Consider the following 19,714-nt stretch of genomic DNA (forward strand, 5'->3'; position numbering starts at 1 on the left):
ACTGTCAAAATATATCTATCAATCAAGAGCAAAAGTGCACGTTTTCCATGGAAATGAAACTAAAAATAAGTTTGAGCCCCAGAACAGTGTAAATTGGCAGCTAGAATTACATTTGAAAGCGTAGTTCTGGAACTGGGCATAAAGTGAAAGATGCTGCACTAGAAGCTTCCTCGGCCAGCTTCCGGTTCCCGCCACGGCTGCACCAGCGCCCTTTCTGACGCCTGTCAGCCAGGAGAGGTCTGTGACAAGTGCATTAAAGGGCTGGCCTCACACAGCATGGGGCAAGCTCAGAGTCAGCCCATCCCACAGGACGGGGTTCTTTGCTGCGATGTTACTTCGAAAACCTTAAAAGTTCTGGAGATTTGAACATAGCAAATGAGGGACATTAATTTCTCTCTCTTTCTCTCGTACACACACGAACCATAATTGATCTGTGACTAAACCTTTGGCAGTGCAAAAAAATAAGTGAGTTTTAGGCCGGCTTGTCTTCCTCAGGGTCTGCTATGAAATTCCTCACTGAGGGGAGGCATGTGTCCCTTTCTGGCTGAGCCTGAGTGTATGCTGTGTCACACAGGATAGCCTTCTTTCTTTTTTAGGGGGTAGGTTGGGGACAGAATTTGCTTATTCTGTCAAGAACAAGAGAGAACAGAGTATGGTTACTTCACTGATGATATCAAACAACTCTTTTTAAAAGAAGCGTGGGCTTTTTCAGCATACGTACAACAGCCATTGATAGTTTCAAAAAGAGTATTTCAGGAAATCCAGCTTTGAGGGCTGTAAACAGCATCACTGAATAATTGAGCACTCGTAGGGCACATGATCTTATGCTCACTGAAATCGTGACTAAAATAACTCTAATCCGATATGAGGAAAAGTGTTCTCCAGGCCAAACAAAATGTTCCCGTTTATGACTCTAAGTTAACATGTTGGCACTTCTCAACTTTTCAGCCAGCCGTTTTTCCCAAACTACCAGACCGTCATCGTGGCAAGTGCCCTAGAACTTTGTTTGTAATGTGACTGCTGTAGCATCCCAGGGAAATCATCCATCCTGTCAAAGGAGATAGATAAATGAAGCTAGGTAACCTTTCCATCCCAGCTTTTACAAGAAAATGACAAAGTCATCTTTTCTTCTGAGTCATGTCCCTCAGAAGATAGGCCAAGGCTGTTGATTTTTTTATTATCGTTATTATTATTTTTTTTACCTTTCTATTGTTTTCTTCTTAGCCTCCACTGCAAGTTACAACAGGAAGAAAGAGAAAAAAAAACTACCAACCGCCACCACCACTTTTAACAACAATCTCGTCTTTGGGGGGCATTTGGCTTTACCCAAATCGATTATGGGCTTCATTCTGTATCCACTCATGGATGCGAACAAACTTCTTCTTTTCACTGGGTCAAAGAAACTACAATGTCCAATTGATGCTGAGATTGAACAGACACTCGTGTGACAATACTCCCAAGAATGTTAAGATGCTCCTTCATGTCATTGCTAAGGGAGAATTGAATAAATCAAAGGAAAAGGAGAAATAGGGTCACTCAGATTTATGTTTACTGAGAAAGTCATCCACAGTAGGGGCAATGGAAGTCAGACTGGGCCAGTATGTCCGATGGCTTTGCAGAGGAAGTTTGCGTGCAGCTGAGGGAAACTGGTGCACATCTAGTTTTCCAGCAGGTGAACCGGAGCCCCTTGAGTGAGGACTAGAGTTAATGACGATACATGAGATCATCCTGCTCCTGTATTCTCTGAACAAGACTCAGCGAGGCAGCGATAAGCTCATGTGCTCTCGGGGAACACATGCTTCAGGGAGAGTGCATTTGGATCCCATACCGTTAAATTATTTAAGACCTGGCCACTGACACAGCAATTTCAGCCATTTTATTGAAAAGGACTTTTTTATTGGTCAGTGAGGTTTTCAAATATTGCTAGACTGATTTGCTATCATACCCTCCAAAAAGCCTTCTGCATTGATTCTGTTCCCAGCTAACCAGCGCTTTCCTCCTTCCAGATGTCTGAGTTTGGGGTCAGTGGTCACTGTTCAGATCAGATGGCTGTGGCCCCTGAGATGGGGCCAACAGCTGAAATGGGCTCACAGTATCCACGGCACGGGTGCAAACCGACCCACTAGAGCTCACAATACAGAGCTTTCTGGAACACGGTGCCAATCAGCAGTTTCCCTTTGTACACAGAGGCAACAGTACTTCCTTGCAAAACTGTACCGTTTTCTGCATAAACACGGGTAACTTTGGGTTCTTCTGTTAAAATGTTCTGGATTCGGATCACCTATCAAAGAAATAACGGTAGCTTAATATTTCTTTTTAAGTCACTCAAAATTAACTTTAAATAAGGGTCATGTCTTCACATGAAGAAGCCTGCAGGTAAATCATATTTTGTTGCCAAATTACCCTTTATATAAGACATCGGTTTCCCCACTGGCAAAACGACAGATTTTAATCAGGCGACTTTGAACAGAGAGACACATAGGACTACCTAGACTAGGCAAGAAACAGAAGTGAGTAAGTAGCACAGTCTGGGTGTGAGACATTAGGGAGTATTAGGGACTATGGCAAATGAGGAGGGAGGCTGTTAGTAACGGATTACTGCCATGCTAGAATTCGGGCCAGTTTTTTGTGTTTTCAGAAAAGCTAGGAATTTGGTCTTTAAATTCTGGCAATTAAAAAAAAAAACATATCTCTGTACCATACACATCTGCTCCTCTGAACTAAAGTTTCCAACTCTAAATGTATAAGATTTTATAAGTTCAGTTTCCTTCATTTCTTGAGCAGAAATATGATTGTGTCGATCACAACAGTGTGGTAGCATGCTAAGCTGACCACACGTAATAGCCAATATGTGACCACTTTGGTCAATAAAACAGTGATTTCACATAATTCACAGTGTGTAAAGAGCACCCTGTGAGGCAGGGGCCCAGGGTCATGTTTTGGATCTTCTACTTACTATTTGTTCCTCATTTGTAGAACGAGGTGTGTGGGACGAGATTAAGTTTCTTTTCAGCTCTAACTTCGTATTATTCTTAAGACTTTAGGATAAAATACAATGACTAGAAGAAAGGATACCTACATACAAAAACACCAAATGTGGCAGACTAGGATGGCCAGTGCCTATATACACAGGGTTCAAGGGAGCAGTAACAAGGACCTCTTTAAAACAGCAGGCCCCAAGGACAGACGTGTTAGTTACTAGGAAATAGGTGATGATGCATCTTGGCTTAGGTAAGCCTCTTTTTAATAAAACTAAATCATCCTTCTATGGGGCAGTGCATTGGTTAATGGATTGTTATTACTTTTTGCTATTTCTTACCAAATCCATCATTAGAAAGGGAGTATTTTTTCCAGAGCTGCAAACCAAGTCCATGCTGTAGCAAGTGACCGAAGTTCACCAAATGAGCTAACAAGCAAGAACAAATTAGAATCTAACATTCTGCTCCGTTCTGAACGGTGAACACACCACAGCATACATGTCAGTTCTGTTAAACATACCATATAGCAATCCTAATGGCTAAGAGGTAGCAAAAGGCACAAAGGACTGCCATTAAACATAATCACAATTGTCCTGTAAGCCTGGAGATTAAAGTGTATGAAGGGCCGTAAAGTAACTGGAAACAAACATTTGGTTTTGGGCTTTTTTTAAATCTCAGAAACATGGGATTAAAAAAATTTTTTTTTTGGTGGGTGGGAATGAGAACGACTCTTACAACTAGGCTTTAAAAAGAATACATACCAATAAACTATGCCAAAAGTTATATTGGTTATTTGATGTAAATAACAAGTATAATTAATACATACTGAAAAACTCAAAATAGATAACTCTAGATGAGTCATAGTAAATGCCTATGGCAAAGTGAGTTTCAGATTCTTGTTTGCACTGCCAAAATAGTCCACTGAATAAAGACCATGAACATGAATGGGGTCTTTGGGCACCATAACTAAGATGGAAGGAAAGGTCTCTTAAACCGAAATAATTCCAGCAAGTGACTGATTTTTTTTTTCCCATTCCACAGGGATGGTTTAGAGAGGATGGCCATTTGCACATTAGGGCTCGTGCATTATATACTGACACATAGAAAGAGGGGGTTGAAAGGGAGGGCAGGTAACAAAGAAATGATTAGACCATAGCAAGAAGGTACGTTAGATTTTTTTTAACTATTGTGAATACTCAAATTGGAGAAACTCACTGTTGATGAACTCCAGTCCAGTGCTGTCCAGTCCAGTACCCTAATTCAGCCCTCCGCTCTGCTCAGACTTGTACAAAAGCCTGTGAAGGCTCCCCCCTGCTCTCTAGCTCTGAGTCAAGATCGACCAAGGAGTAGCAGCATGGTAATGGGAGGACTGAGAGCGAGCTGGCGTACTTGTTCCAGGCTTCCTCCTTGTAGGGACCCTCCTCTGCGTCCCCCAACTGGGGGGCCTCTCCACACACAGCTCTCCTCTTGTTCTGGCTTCTGGTAACCATTTCCTGCCTCCCTTGCTAGCCCTGGGGTGATGCATTATCTTCTGTTCATTTCCCTATGTGCGCCCACACCTTTGTATAGCGTGCCCTTATTAAATCCCCTCAAATTACCCCATTTAAATGTACCATCTGTCTCCTGCCTAGACTCTAACTAAAATGCCTCCCAAAGTCAAACTCCTTTTTATATCTCATCATTTGGATCATCTATCCATGTCCCTCCTTATATTTGCACATATAATTGAGATTTATGTTTTCAACCAAGAAACAGCGGGGAATAGGTTGCTGATCAGATTCATTTTTCAAACTAACCTCTGATGCGGGAGGATTCTCCGGGTCATAGAAGAAGATTCTCATGCCATTAGGATGGCATCCAACCCAAAGGTCCCCTGTCACAGGATCCACGGATATGTTATCCACGAGTGTGTTAAAGTCCAGGGACTTCCAGATTAAAACCAAGGAGAGAAGGAAGGACAGAAAGTGAAAAAAAAATTGAGAGGTGATGGAACAACATGTCAGGGAAAGCCATCGTCTTGTCCTCTGTCACCACACTGTTGGTTCCAGGACACAATTCTTCCCCATTTCAGTACAGCTCAGGGAATTCCTCTAGCTTTCCATCTATGCTAGCATTTAATCAGTTTCCAGGACAGATGAGGGAAGGGGAAGATGCAGAAAGCCAAGAAGGATTGTTAGAAGTCAGATGAAACCATTGGGACTAACATCTGTGCATGAACCTAAAACTGAAAGGAAGAAAAAGTTTTAAGTGCAGCATAAAACAGTTCCTTCTAAAACGGCATGTGCAAATGATATTTTTACAAGCATTCAGGAAACAACCAGGAAATGTAGATTCATTTTTGAGGAGTACGTCAATGAAATGTAGGCTCTTCTTTAATGGCTAATCATAGGCTGTGCAGCCAGAGGAGAAATGATCACCCAGGGTCTAATTTTTGCCTTGGAGTTGGGAAAAAGTTTCTTCTTTAGTTTCCTGATGTTATTCAACTCCCTGCTCTTCTGCTGTTTATTTTCTAAATATAAGTTGCGAGCATGTGATGACTGCACAGATTGCTGTCGAGGCTTTGTACCAGGATCATAAATAATACCAATGATTCTTAATTCCACCATTCATCATCTTGGCTGCCTTCTACTGGGGAGAAATCACATCTATTTGTTTACCTCTAACTCTCAGTTGGAGAAGTAATATCTACCGTGTACCTCAAACAGAGGCCAGCATACCTCAGCGCCCAGAGACCGTGTAATAACTGGTGGTGACTCATTGCAAAGGCCAGAGTGTGGGCAGGCGGCTAGGGCAAACCAGCGCTGCCCTGCCCCGTGCTTCCTCCTCAAAATGACAGCTATCCCCATATGCCCATGAAGGGACTGGAGGGCTCCAGCGTCACAGCAGAGTCTCCATGCAGAGCCATCATTCATTCCTACCCTGGAGGCAAGCAAGGTCGGCCAAAGGAGGCGGCCAAGCAAACATCCTCTGGCCAAAATCAGCCCTGGGCCTTCTCTGCCCCCCACCGCCAAACCCCCATCTATCACAGTGTCAGACATTCTATGCTGATACAGTCATTTCATTAGATGAGGAAAATGTTGGTCTCAGGGCTCTGCTATTATCTTTGGGAGGGGTAACTGCCGAACTGGTGAATTCCATGGCAGTCGAAAGCCTACAGAGATGTAAACTAGGGGTGAGAGAAGAGAAGGACACCAAAGCCTGGGGGCCCCGTTCATTTGACACATGGTTACTGAGCTCCCTCCGTGTGCTCTACAAGAAGCTCAGCTCCTGGAGCATGCGTCAGCAAGTGGCAGGCCTGGCTCCTGCCAAGGGGGGGCTGACGCTCCAGCAGGGAGACCCTTTGGGGCCCAGCAATGAACTCTTGCCTTGCAAATCTGTAATTCCTAGCTAGACTAACTCACTACAGTGCACACAATGTACACATTTCATGCTTCCACAAAGCCAAGTGGAAAATTTGACATTCCTTGATAAAGGAAACTTAATAAATTATTCTCATTGGGAAAAACTGTGTTCTCTGTTAACATCCCAATTTTTAGAGAACTGGAATGCATCAAAGTGGGACCCATTCATCGGCTGTGTCTTGAAATCTTTTTTTTCCTTTCTGTGAAGGAGGAGACAATTCCTTTTTTTTTTTTTTTTTTTTTTTAAGTAGGCTCCAGGCCCAGCATGGAGTCCAACATGGGGCTTGAACTCAGGACCCTGAGATCAAGACCTGAGCTGAGATCAAGAGTCACACTCTTAACTGACTGAGCCATCCAGGCACCCTGAGATTATTTTTATTGTGGTAAAATATGCATAACATGAAATTTGTCATTTTAACCATTTTAAAGGGTACAACTCAGTGACATTAGTGCCCTCACAATGCTGTGCAACCATTACCCCTATCCATTTCCAGAAACCTCTATCATCCCAGACAGAAACTCTGTACCCGATAGCACCGTATTCCCCCCCTCTACCATCCCCTAATAACCTCTATTCCACTTTCTGTCTATGAATTGGTCTATTCTAGGAACCTCATAAAAGTGAAATCACACAATACTTGTCCTTTTGTGCCAGGCTTACTTTGCTTAGCATAAGGTCTTCAAAGTTCATCCATGTTGGAGCACGTATTAGTACTCTTTTTTAAGGCTGAATAATATTCCATTGTATGTCTATCCCACATTTTGACAGGACACAGACCACCCACAGCTCATCACAAATTTTAAGATCAGTCTCCTTTCATTTATCAAATTTCTTGACACTCCAGGTATTAATTACCCACTCTGAATTAATATGATCTTTCAAAAGAAAGAATAACATTACAGTCACAGGGGGAGCCTCAACTGAATTGTAATGTCAGGAGGTGGGCATTACTTATTGCCAAAAGTGGGTGTCAACCCCGAAATATGTCCTTTGCAGGACGAGCACCTTTATCATTCTGTGTTGAATATATATACTAGATAGGGCTCTAGTCTTACAACATTCTTTAACTTTCAATTTATAGAAGTACCTATTGTTATAACCACAATCTGTTTTTATTCCCTCGGCCAGTATGAGTGTATGAAATTCCACTTTACATCAGCTAATACCAAATGGGCTATGCCAATGATTTTTAATGTCTAACATGATGCTCCATTTGATAAAGTTTTGAGGTAATTTACTCAGAGCAAAGCCTGTCATGACAGTACCTTGGATGTACTGACAGGAACAGTTCCACAAAGCATGGTGACAATGCTTTATGCCATGGGCGGTTATGGCAAGAGACAAATGTCTTTTTTGTAAGGGACAAGGGACTACTTCTTTAATGCTCCACTTTGCTGTTACTTTCTCTTTCCTCTCCTTTGTGTTTTTACCTCTTTTGACCCAAAACTTCAGACCAGATCATAATTGGTAGGGGAAGAAGATAAACCCCTGAAGTGTACCAGCCCTATCATATTAATTGAACAAGTATTTGTTGAGTGCCTACCACGTGTTGGTGAACTCTTCCAGGAACAAATAGAAAATTACCTGTCCTTCTGGAACTTACACCCTAGTAGAAGAGGCAGACAGTTGAGAAGATAAATAAAATATAGAGTATTTCACTTATAAAATATAAGTTAAACATATAGTATTAGTAATAAATGTTGAAGGGAAAATGAAGCTATAAGGAGAAAGGAAGTATAAGTGTGTATGTGTGCACGTGTGTGTGTGTGTGTGTGTGTGTGTGTTGGAGGAGGTCATCAAGAGGACGTGACCACCAGTTGATCCTCAAGCTGGGCCCAGGCAATCAGAGGCTCCTTAACCCCTCCCCTGTCCTTGGGATGTACATTCTGCCCACTGTTTCCACAGTGGGAAGTGTTCCAAGGACATAGCCTTGAGAGAGTAATGTGTTATTGAGACCATCTGGACAGTGTATGTGGCTGAATCCAGTTAAGGCCTCTATATAAACTTTAAAGATTCTGGCGGACGGGTGTGGAGATCTACTTGTCCTAAGGCTGTTCAAAACAAGCCTCGTATGTAAGTTCCCTTGTTTATTAAACCTGCCACCTGCCAGTCTGTCTGCCTTCTTCTTTTATCTCTCCTTGCCCCCCTATTTGGGCAAAAACATGGATTAACTTAGAGGATTTTATGCTAAGTAAAATAAGTCCAACAGAGAAAGACAAATACCACATAATTTCACTTACATGTGAAATCTAAAAAAAAAAACAAAACAAACAAAGAAACAGCAAAAACAGACTCATAAATACAAAGAACAAATTGGTGGTTGCCAGAGGGGAATGGGGTGAGCGGACAGCAAAATAGGCGAAGAAGGTTAAGAGGAACAAACTTCAGGTATAAAATCAATAAGTCATAAAAATGAAAAATATAGTCAATAATACTGTAATACCATTGTATGGTGACAGATGATGCCTACATTTGTGATGAGCATGGAGTCATGTGCAGAATTCTCAATCACTAGATTGTACACATGAAACTAATATAACGTCGTATGTCAACAATACATCAATAATAAGTTTTTTAAATAAATGGATTTAATTAAAAAAACAAAGAAAGCCGGAAGAAGAGTTGAGATCAGAGAAAGACATGTGGGTGTTCCCTACTCTGTAGCTTTGGAGCTGGCAGACAAGGTGAGAGAGCAGGATGGTCATTTGAAGAACTTGTGTGACGCTTGGCAAAGCTAGGAGGGCGCAAGCTGCGGCGGATTAAGGTCCAAGTGCTGTGACAAAGTGTGATTGGAACTCTAGGAGGTGGAGCCCTGGAAAAGTGAGGATAGTGAAAAGGAGGATGCTGTGGTGATTGACAGTGGAACGAACAAAATGCCCCATGCTGTCCAACCCCTAAAACAAAGGAAAGCAACAGCACCACAACCCCAGCTAGTGGGGCAGCCTCCAACTGAGCAAAACGATTCACCAAGAGAGAATGTACTCCCAGTGAGCTTATTGATACAGCTGCCAAGTTCCAGCAAAGAGCCAGGAAAAGTATCCTGACATGGTTAGTGCACCTAAGGGATACAGGGAAGCGGTGGGGGGGGGGGAGGGAGTGGGGGGGAGGCAGGAGATGACATTTCTCTGACTGGGCAGGAAGCAGAGAAAATGAGCAATATCAGCACATACCCTGCTGTCTAGTAGCACCTGGAAGGAGCTCAAAGGCTCAAAGTACTCACTCCATTACAGATTAGACTACTGTAGCTTGCAGTGAGGTTTGGCCCAATAAGGGGCACCTACCTGGGCATGTGGACTCCTGAAAATCTATAGAGGAGGAACAACAATCTTAGGGAACTGGGAATGAGACAGGCAATCTCCGCCTCTGTGTTTGAAGGCCCTGATTAGGCCACATTCACTGCAAGAATGAAAGCTAGGATACTCCAGTCCACCCCCAACCCCCGTTATGGGACACTCGTGTCCATGTTGAGCCCAGTTGTGAGACAAGACATTTATAATGTTGGGCAATCCATTGTTGATCTGGGGAAAACTGACAAGTCCTAGGAATGGCTGTGGGAAAGACTTGAGACAGAGAAGTCACCCATAAAAACAAAAGGCTATCCCAAATGACTGTAAAGGTCCAGTAAAAATAACCCGGAAGCAAATGTGGTTTAACCGGATTGCTGCAGGGACCCCACATGAATGGAAGGACTGACAACTCAGCACTGTACTCATTGGCCTGTGGAAAGCCATCAAACCTGAACAACAATTCAGACCTGCTCCGTCTGCCCCTTCCCATCCCTGATTCCCTGCCTGCTCTAACAGAAGCTTCGGGAACACAGTCCTATTTGGGGTGAGTTCCTCCTGTACCCCAGGGATAGATGTAGGCCAGGACTGCCTGGAAGTGAGGGCAGTTGGGGACCATCAGAGGCCTCAAGCTGAACACACTACTCACTGGTCCTCCAGAAGTAACCGGTGGATATTAGATCCAAATGTACTCTAATACCTGGTAAGCCTGAGAAGTTTTCAGCATCATCAGTGGTTACACAGAACAAATGGTTATGGTTAAGAAAGTTTTTTGACACTACAAATTTAGTGTTCCCCTCTACTCCAAGAATATGAGGTTTCTGTCTCTCCAATACCAGAGATCATATTGGACATTGACATCCTACAAGGTGAAACTGCAAACCTCTTATCTGTGAAGTCCGGACCTGGGTTGTAGTAATCAAACCAGTGTTGGAAGGAAACACCCACTGGGAACCAGTAGGCCTGTCACCCTTGGGGAAAATGGTAACTGTCAAACAGTATAAACTGCTCCAGAGCATAAGGAGATAGAAGAAACCATCCAAGAACACGCTGCAGGACATTCTCCAAGCTTTCCTGGAACAGCTGCAAGAGAGAGAATGGGCCACGAACCCACAAAAAATCAAGGCCCAGGAACTGCCATAAACTTTTTGGGAGTCATTTGGTTAGGCAGACACATGTTCCAGAAGCTGTGATTGATAAGATGCAAGCTTAACAATCCCTAAGAACCTGAAAGAGGTACAAGCCTTTGTGGGGATTTTGGGGTTTGGGAGAACTTTTTTTCCCCATCTGGCACCGTGTCTCTGTCCCTTATATGGACTGATTAAAAAAAGGACATGTGTGGGTCTGTGGATAAGGGCAACAAGTCACCTTTGAGAAGACAAAAGTACTAGTGAAAGCTTAGGGTATTAAAGCTCTGGGCATCTCCCAAGCAGGGCTACCGTTTGAGTTAGATGGGTCTGTGACTCCAGAAGGTATGAAGTGGATACTGGGCTGGGGATCACAGGAGGACAGAGTTCCCCGAGGATTTTGGGCCCAGCTCTGGAAGGGGACAGAAACTCCATATACCCCATAGGGCAACAGTTCCCAGCAGTGTATACAGTGCTGCTTCAGGTGGAGCCTCTCAGGAAGGAAGAGTATGTCAAAGAATTTTTCTTCCTTTCAAGGGGTGGGTTGAGAATATGTTCCACTGACTTATCTCAGTGGAGATAAGTGGGTTTGGCCACGGCTCAAACCCCCATGTTGGCCAAGTGGCATTCCTATCTGCCGCAGAGGAGCACTCTGTCCACCAGCCCACTGTCTCTAGAAATGAGGGCGCTACTGGGCCCTGTAGAGTATGTAGATCCTAAAGATGCACCACCCCTCTCAGGCCCCATTCCTGTGGCAGCCCCAACAGCCTGCAGAGAGGGAGTGGGGGATGGATCTAGTCAAGGGAATCCATCCAGGGGCGCTGCAGTTTCTATTCAGCCCGACACTGACACCATCTGGATGGAAGCGGAAAGAAACCGCAGCCCCGACAAGGGGAGGGGCCATTTGGTGATGACTCATGAGCCCTGACCATTAACCCTTTGCATTGACAGCTGGGCTGTTCTAAAGGGATTAATCCTATGGCTTGGACAATGGCAAAGCAAAAGGTGAATAATCACGAGTAAGCCCTGGTGGGGTCAGGATACATGGAAAAATATTTGAGCCTGCCTGCAAGAACCTGAGACAGTCAGTCCTCACTGGCTTCCACATCTCAGCTCACAAGGGACTGAAACCCTTTGGCAATCAGGAAGCCGATGTCCTGGCTTGGGTATAAGCTCTAGCAACTAACACTTTCGTAGATACAGAGATTGGGTGCATTAAAAAAGTAGCCATCCCAGTGCCCTGGTGGGAGGGTATATCTCCAAGGAGGCTCCATTGCCCTCAAAATACAGAGACTTAGTCAATCCAGTAGCAGCATGCCCTTTATGTTTTAAACAGCACCCAAGGCAACTGCCAAAGAAGTCTGAGGCCATCCGCTGGGATTGGCAGATTGACTGCATTAGCCTTTTGCCTGTGAGTGCGATTCTAAATATGCCTTGGTTTGTGTGGACACCACATCTGGCCTAAACCAAGCTTTCCCTCATCATCATGGCTACCACCATCAGGGGATTAGAGAAGCTGAGTAATATGGATGAATACCATCATTGAATAGACAATGATTGGGGGTCACATTTCAAAAGTCATCATGTGCAAAACTGGGCAAAATAACACAACATTGAATGGAAGCTCCATCTTCCCTATAACCCACAAATAGCAAGAGTGGTAGAAAGGAAAAATGGAATATTAAAGCAGCAAATGAAATTACTAACAAGTAAAACCACCTTGGCCGGGTGGACTATATATCTTTGAATGATCGACCAGTAGGGCCCTGTTTCTCCAGATGCCAGACTAGGGACCCTACCAAGGCACCCAATACTGAAAGGGTCCAGAAGTCATGAGAGGCAGCCATTGTGCCAACTCTCTCCATGGATCAAGGAACTATGCTGCTGAAAACACCAAGCCCCATCATGCCTGAGCAAAGCATTATCTACTGGAATTTGCAATGAGATGTCCCTCCAGGATGGGCGACTTACTTTGCATAGGATGGGTGAAGGGGAACTACTCAGGCTGCCCTGGATCCCACTGTCCTGCTGTAGGCTGGACCTGTTGAAATGCGCTGTATCTGAAAGAGGGGAAAGGGTAGGGGTCCTAGTCTGGCATATCCTGCTCCCAGTCCACCTCCTCATGCCTGACGGTGCTGCCTTCCCTGGCCAACATGTATGGTATACACCACATGGTCAAATGCCTAAAGCTGCAGCCACATTAACATCTAAGGATGAGGCCACAAGTGTAATTCTTAAAGAAGGGGACGATCTCCATGTAAGTTCCTACTAAATGTCTATTTTTTTCGGCCTGAAAACTTCTGCTGTTCCTGTAGTGTCCAGTTACAGAATGGGCACCCAAGGAAAATACCTTTCTACAGCGGACCACTCATATGCCTGACAAAAAAAAAATCAATTCAATTGTCAGATATGTGGAGAGCTGCCCTTCTCTTGCTGGTCAGGATTGCCATAGTAGGTATCACCATGCTGGGGAGGGGATCCAAAAGCCCTAAAGTAGTACATTAAGAAACAGCAAGTTAGGAGTAGTACTTTCAATCCATCTGATATTACCAATACTAATCCAGAAAACCAGCTTATGGCACACACTATCAGTAACACTTTCAACAGTAATAGAGAGGCATGGGCATTCTTTTTCTGTCAAACTACACAGGCACCCCATCAAACTGCTGACTGAAGAATCCTAGAAATACCATCATTGGAGCTAGGGGTGGCTATGCTCAGATTTGAGATGGGTTTATGTGGGTTACCAGGGCTACAGACAGTGGAACCCCCAGATACCCCTACGTTGGGAACAGAAAAATCATTCTAAACAGAACCAACCCAATTGTACCAGGAATGTATCCATGGGATGGATGTCACTCGTACCGTATAATTATTCTATCATATTAAAGGATGGCAACTACTTTGGTGCTGACAGGTCACACTGCCCAGGTACTGATTGGGTGGCCACAAGTGGGGCCCAGTGCTCATGTGGCCCCAATCTTGGGTCATGGCTTCTACCTATGTGGTTGGGCCCCTACACTCTGTGTTTTTCCTGGACATGCGGGAGAGTCCACCCCACCATAACAACTGCCAAGCTCCCTCCCCTCCAGGCCAGGTGGGCACACTCTATTTCCACTGGCATGATCAGTTGGCCACTGGCTTTGTTCCCTCCATTGTCCTGGAGGGTGTTAGAGCACACATCAAAGCCCCTACCAGATTCATCCAGCAAGCCTTAAATGATAACAAAGCCTGTCTGTACTGAACGTTGAAATGTCTCTAATGATAAAAGCTGTCATCCAAAATAAGATGGCCTCGAACACTATCACCACCTCTTCGCCATTATCCAAACAGAATGTTGTGTGTCCATACCTGTGGAGTCTGCTAATGTGTCATCTTTATTAAATCACATAAGGACACAAGTGAATACCCTGACTGATTTGACCCTCAGCTCAGGGAACTTAATAAATCAGTGGTTCAGATTTGGGGGCTCTTGGAGGAAGAAATTGCCACTGATTTGGGGAATCATGGCCTTACTTTGTGTTTACTCTTGCCTGTACTGATATTGTTGCTATAGTATCTGCCTCCAGTGTAGCCAGATAGCCACTAAACAAGCTGCACACATGCTATCGAAACCCCTTGCTGACTGCCCTGGGCACATTGCAAAAGAGGGGCGTGGATGAGATTGTAAGAGCTATCACAAGGGATGGAGTGTTGGAGCAGGTCATTGAGAGGACATGACCACTGGTTGACCCTCAAGCTGGACCTGGACAATTGAAAGCTACTCATCCTCTTCCCTGCCCTTGAAATGTACATTCTGCCCACTGTTTGCACAGTGGGAACCATTCCAAGGACACAGCCTCGACAGAGGTAGGTGTTGTAGAGCCCATCTGGATGGTACCTGTGACTGAGCCCCATTAAGGCCTCTATATAAACTTTTAAGATTCTGGCAGGCAGGTGTGGAGAGAAACTCATCTTGCAGCTGCCTAAGACAAGCCAAGAAAATAAGTTCCCTTGTTTATTAAACCTGCCATCAACCGATCTGGAGTGGTCTGCCTCTTTCTTGGTCTCTTCTTGTCCTCCATGTAGAGCGAGGTGGGTTCGGGTTGCACCAGGAAGCCCCTGAGGTTGCAAACTAATGGTGTGTGTGTGTGTAGCAAGGCGAGCAGAGTCACAAGCTTAGATTAGGTGGCCAGGGAATGCCTTGCTGAAGGGACATTTTAGTGAAAACTGGAAGGATATGAATGAAAGAGCCACAGAGATCTGGAAGAAGATGCTCTGAGGGGCGCCTGGGTGGCGCAGTCGGTTAAGCGTCTGACTTCAGCCAGGTCACGATCTCGCGGTCCGGGAGTTCGAGCCCCGAGTCAGGCTCTGGGCTGATGGCTCGGAGCCTGGAGCCTGTTTCCGATTCTGTGTCTCCCTCTCTCTCTGCCCCTCCCCCGTTCATGCTCTGTCTCTCTCTGTCCCAAAAATAAATAAACGTTGAAAAAAAAATTAAAAAAAAAAAAAAAAAAAAAAAGAAGATGCTCTGAGCAGAGGGAACAAGTGTCCCACCTGAGGCAGGGCCCCTGCTGAGCTCAGGAACCTTCGAGATCAAGAGGGGGAAGCACTGAGAAAAAGGTTGCAAAGTGATGGACTGCTGGGGCATGTGGTGGTCACTGGGAGTACTTTATATTTTATGGGGCTTTATATGTATATTATTTATAATTATTGTGGAGAGCGCTGTCATATGAAATACCAGTTGAGGCCATTTCTTTGCTGTTCCATCAACACGGAAGAAAAAATAAAAGGGAGAGAGAGAAAGGGGAGGGAGAAGAGGAGGGAAGAAAGGAGGGAGGAGAGGAAGGGAAGGGGAACTGAGCTATACAACGCCCACCTGAAAATTCACGAGGGCAGAAGGAGTCAAAGTTTCATAGGTGGATGTTTGGTTTGCTGCTTCCCACTCTGCCGCCAAATGAAAGTGAACAACAAACACACACGGTGCTATTGACTCTTAATAGAGAAGTGAAAAATTGGTTCTCACCCACTCCAATTAGACAATCCTTTTTTGCTCACTTTTAATTTCACAAATCAATTAGAATCTAATTATCACTCTGCAAACTTATAGTGTTAATCCATCTTACCTTCAATGGAGTTAGAGTCCAATTAGCGTGCTTTTCATACACATGAATCTTATGAGCCAGCAATTCAGCTATATAGACATACCTTCAAAGAAGAAAGAGCTACATCAAAGCACTTGAAGTAATGCAACTCAAAAGGTTACGGTTGAAGTTGTAATAACTCTTCCTAAGAAAAAACTTTGCTTAGAGACCAGAAAACAGGGCCCATCTCAAAGCACACCAAATTCTGAAAAAAAACCTCAATGAGTTTATAGTACACAAAAGAGTTTTAATTTCTGAAAAGTTATTTCTAAAGATAAGAACTTAGTTGTCCCTGACTAGAAGGGAAGACACTTGGTCCTAGTACCAGCTCTTAACATCTGGGAGCAAAATGTATTATACTACTTCTCTTAGTTTGTCAATAGAGTGACAAACCCCAGATTCTGCATTTCAGAGGATAATGGGTTCTCTCAGGCAGGCTGCAGGAAAGCCCCTTGACCATCAGGCTCTTGTTTTAGGCCAGAGAAAGCATGAGAGAAGACAAGATGCTCGGCTTGGATCTGAGAGAAGCCTTCCTCCCCTCTTCCCCTGAGTCTGGTCCTGACCCTGTTCATTTAGTATTTTGCACACAGTGCAATGCCACACTCATCACAGAGACCTGTGGTCAATGCATCCCAGAGCAAAAAGAGAAATAATGATTTATTACCTGTTATTTTGGAAAACCAGGAAGTGCTATAAATAATTGAAAGCTGTCCATGATGTTTCCTTTAATTACATTACTAACCCTCTGAAATCCATGATGATACAAGATGAGGAAGGATATATGGATGGATATACAGCTCTTTTTAAATTTTTTAGGGGATGGAGGGGCAGACTTTTCCCCCATAGTAACACTTTCTTAAGAAAGCAGTGTCTTGATTTGCATTTTGGTGCAACCTCTTTATCTTGTCAAAAACCAGCACTATTGAGATATATAACTGCATGCTGTTCATCTTATAATGCACTCAAAAATCTTCCCTCAAAACAAAGCTATTTAGCAATACTAAATGTTTAGCATAGATTCCCCCCACCCACACGAAACAAATTTAAAGAGTATGCCTACACAAAATAGAAAAGTTTTGTTTGATGAATTTTATCCCCTGAAAAATTAAGACATTTTAAAGTTCTTCCTAATTTCCTCTTACCAGGATAACATGTTAAAACGTGCCACATTATTTAGAGAATGAATATGTTCAAAAGATATCTAACAAGAATCTGGGGGAATGTACGAGATTTGAAAGAGTTCACATACTTGCCATCAGGTGAAATGTTGATTCCATTGGCAAAGTCAAATCCATCTGCCATCACTTGAACTTCAGTTGGACTATAGTAAACAACATAGGACCACGCTAAACCCAAATAGAGCTCCCAGGACCTCAAGTAGTGGTCAACAAAATAGTGATCATTTGTGGCATAAAAGTGCTCAGGTCCCACAGCAACAATATCATTCAAACTGCAAATTCAAACACACACACATATGATATATACAGGCAAAGGTGTTGTACATTACAGGATTATGCATCGATTAGCATTCATTAATGTCTGTTCCTAAAATCAAGATGTGGGATGGAGTTTCATTCTAGCTATTACTGCACAGAATTAATAAGGCATTAGTCCCACCTAAAGACAATTACTCTAAAAAAAAACCCAAAAAGTTGCTCTAGCAATGTAACATAAAAGTCCTATTAGGGGCAGCTGGGTGGCTCAATCGATTAATCATCTGACTTCTGCTCAGGTCATGATCTCCAGGTTCTTGAGTTCAAGCCCCGTGTCAGGCTCTGTGTTGACAGCTCGGAGCCTGGAGCCTGCTTTGGATTCTAGTCTCCCTCTCTCTCCGCCCCTCCTCTGCTCTGTGTGTGTATGTGTGTGTGTGTGTGTGTGTGTGTCTCAAAAATAAATAAAAAGATATTTTTAAAAATCATATTAATTGTATCTTAAAAATAGTGCTATGATGTGTGTGTGTGTGTGTGTGTGTGTGTGTAGATACATTAAATTCAGTAGACATTAAATTAGGCCAAGAATCATTATCAGGGCACAATTTATTTATGTTCATCTAGAACTCACTCTCATCTAGAACAATCTGAGACATCATCAGACAGTGGGAGGACTGCCAGTGGGCAATCTTGAGAATTGCATTTTAAAGTTTTGCTACTATTAGCTGTGCAATTTAGGCAAAATCAATGATTTCACATGAAGCCCTGGCCTCAGTTTCCTTATCTGTAAAAGGATGAGATGGACTGGTCTATATATCAGCTTTAAAAGTTCACTTCCGGCCTTAAAGTTTCATGGTTGTAAACTGAGTAAAATGCCCATGAACAAGAATGCTCAGAAACAGCACGCTATGGCATATTTTCTTTCTGATTTTGATTCTCTCTGTTACTGAAAATCTAAGATACATGAGTCCATTTTTCAGCTTTAATAGGTACAACAGTGAACACTTAAGTGAGTCATTCTTTGCTGATTGAGGTGACAGAAGTTCCCCAGGGCTATTATCTGGGAGAGAATTATCTCCGCTCTATTGCAGGGGCGTAATAGCCAGCACATCAGCTCTGACGCAGCTCTGGGCTCCTGGGCCAGTTAGATAAGCATACAGAGCCTCAGTTTTCTCATCTGTAAAGAGAGGTTAAATAATTTTCCCAAATTCATACAGCTCATTAGTCTAAGACTAAGGGTCAGAATCTTAATTTGACACAACAATGCCTGTTGTGTGCTTTGTGGAAAGCCTGCCACTCACTAAACCCTCACTCAATGGTGGCCATTATCACAACATGAGGAAAAACGTCTAGGAATTTAGGATTAGTGTGTACAGGCTCCAGGCATAAACCTCTTTCCTCTCTCTCTTTTTTTCCCTCTCCTTTTTAAAAGTAAATATCCAAAATGAGTATACTTTATAATCATTTGCCTGTTTTTCATAAAAAGGAGCAGAGATGGATGTGTCAGAGTAATGGCTTTGAAATCTTTTTTTGTAATGTTTATTTTTGAGTGAAAGAAACAGGGCACAAGCTGGGGAGGGACAGAGAGAGTGGGAGACACAGACTCTGAAGCAGGCTCCAGGCTCTGAGCTGTCAGCACAGAGCCTGACGAGGGGCTCAAATCCAGGAAGGTGAAATCATGACCTGAGCCGAAGTCCGAAGCATTATTAACCAACTGAACCACCCAGTCGCCCCATAGCTTTGAAATCTTATAGACCCCATTTGAATGCTGACGTTGCTTGTTACGTATATGGGGCCATAGCATGTGACTAAACTCCAAGCCTCCATTTCCTCTCTGTACCTTGAGAGGTTAGGGAAATAAAATAAAAGAATGAGTACAAAGACTTTGACATTATGCTTGGCATATAGCAGATGACCAATAATGACTACTGTGTTATAGTTAATAATATGCTTAAATCATAATAGATTGGTAACAGGAACATTGATGCTATAAACAGCAGTATAAACAACCATCAAATACAAAGCAGAAAATATACATGGCTAGTCCTTTGGTTCAAAGATCAGAATTTTGGTTAATTGTGGCACTATGGTTATTTTCGGTTTGGTTCTACATTACCAAAGACAAATAATTTTGCAGTTGGCCCAGAAAAAATACTCTAACCCTGGGAGACTGGAAAAATCTGAGATTTCCAAGATTAGTTGTGAAACAAATAAAGTAAGTTTCACTATTTCATAGCGGCTCAGAGGAACAGCTTCAGCCTCAAGCTACCAGGGTTCAAATCCTAGCTATACACATTTTACTGATAGTATCATCTGAGGCAAGTTAAATACTCCAAGCTTCAAAGTTGTTGTTGTTGTTGTTTTAAATCCCAA

At 43.4% G+C, this 19,714-nt stretch overlaps 1 protein-coding gene across 1 annotated transcript in view; it reads right to left on the minus strand.

Annotated features, from left to right (window-relative positions):
* Positions 1-1,861: 1,861 nt before the first annotated feature.
* The window catches only part of PON1 (paraoxonase 1), a 34,799-nt gene continuing 16,946 nt past the window's right edge, over positions 1,862-19,714 (minus strand). The window contains exons 6-9 of the mRNA XM_030307984.1: positions 17,161-17,361; positions 15,894-15,975; positions 4,775-4,903; positions 1,862-2,281 (exon numbers count right to left, since the gene is read on the minus strand). Of these exons, the coding sequence (XP_030163844.1) occupies positions 2,123-2,281; positions 4,775-4,903; positions 15,894-15,975; positions 17,161-17,361 (571 nt within the window). The 3' untranslated portion in view covers positions 1,862-2,122. The remainder of the gene's footprint in view (positions 2,282-4,774; positions 4,904-15,893; positions 15,976-17,160; positions 17,362-19,714) is intronic.

The sequence above is a fragment of the Lynx canadensis genome, chromosome A2, assembly GCF_007474595.2.
Source record: "Lynx canadensis isolate LIC74 chromosome A2, mLynCan4.pri.v2, whole genome shotgun sequence".
Taxonomy (NCBI): domain Eukaryota; kingdom Metazoa; phylum Chordata; class Mammalia; order Carnivora; family Felidae; genus Lynx; species Lynx canadensis.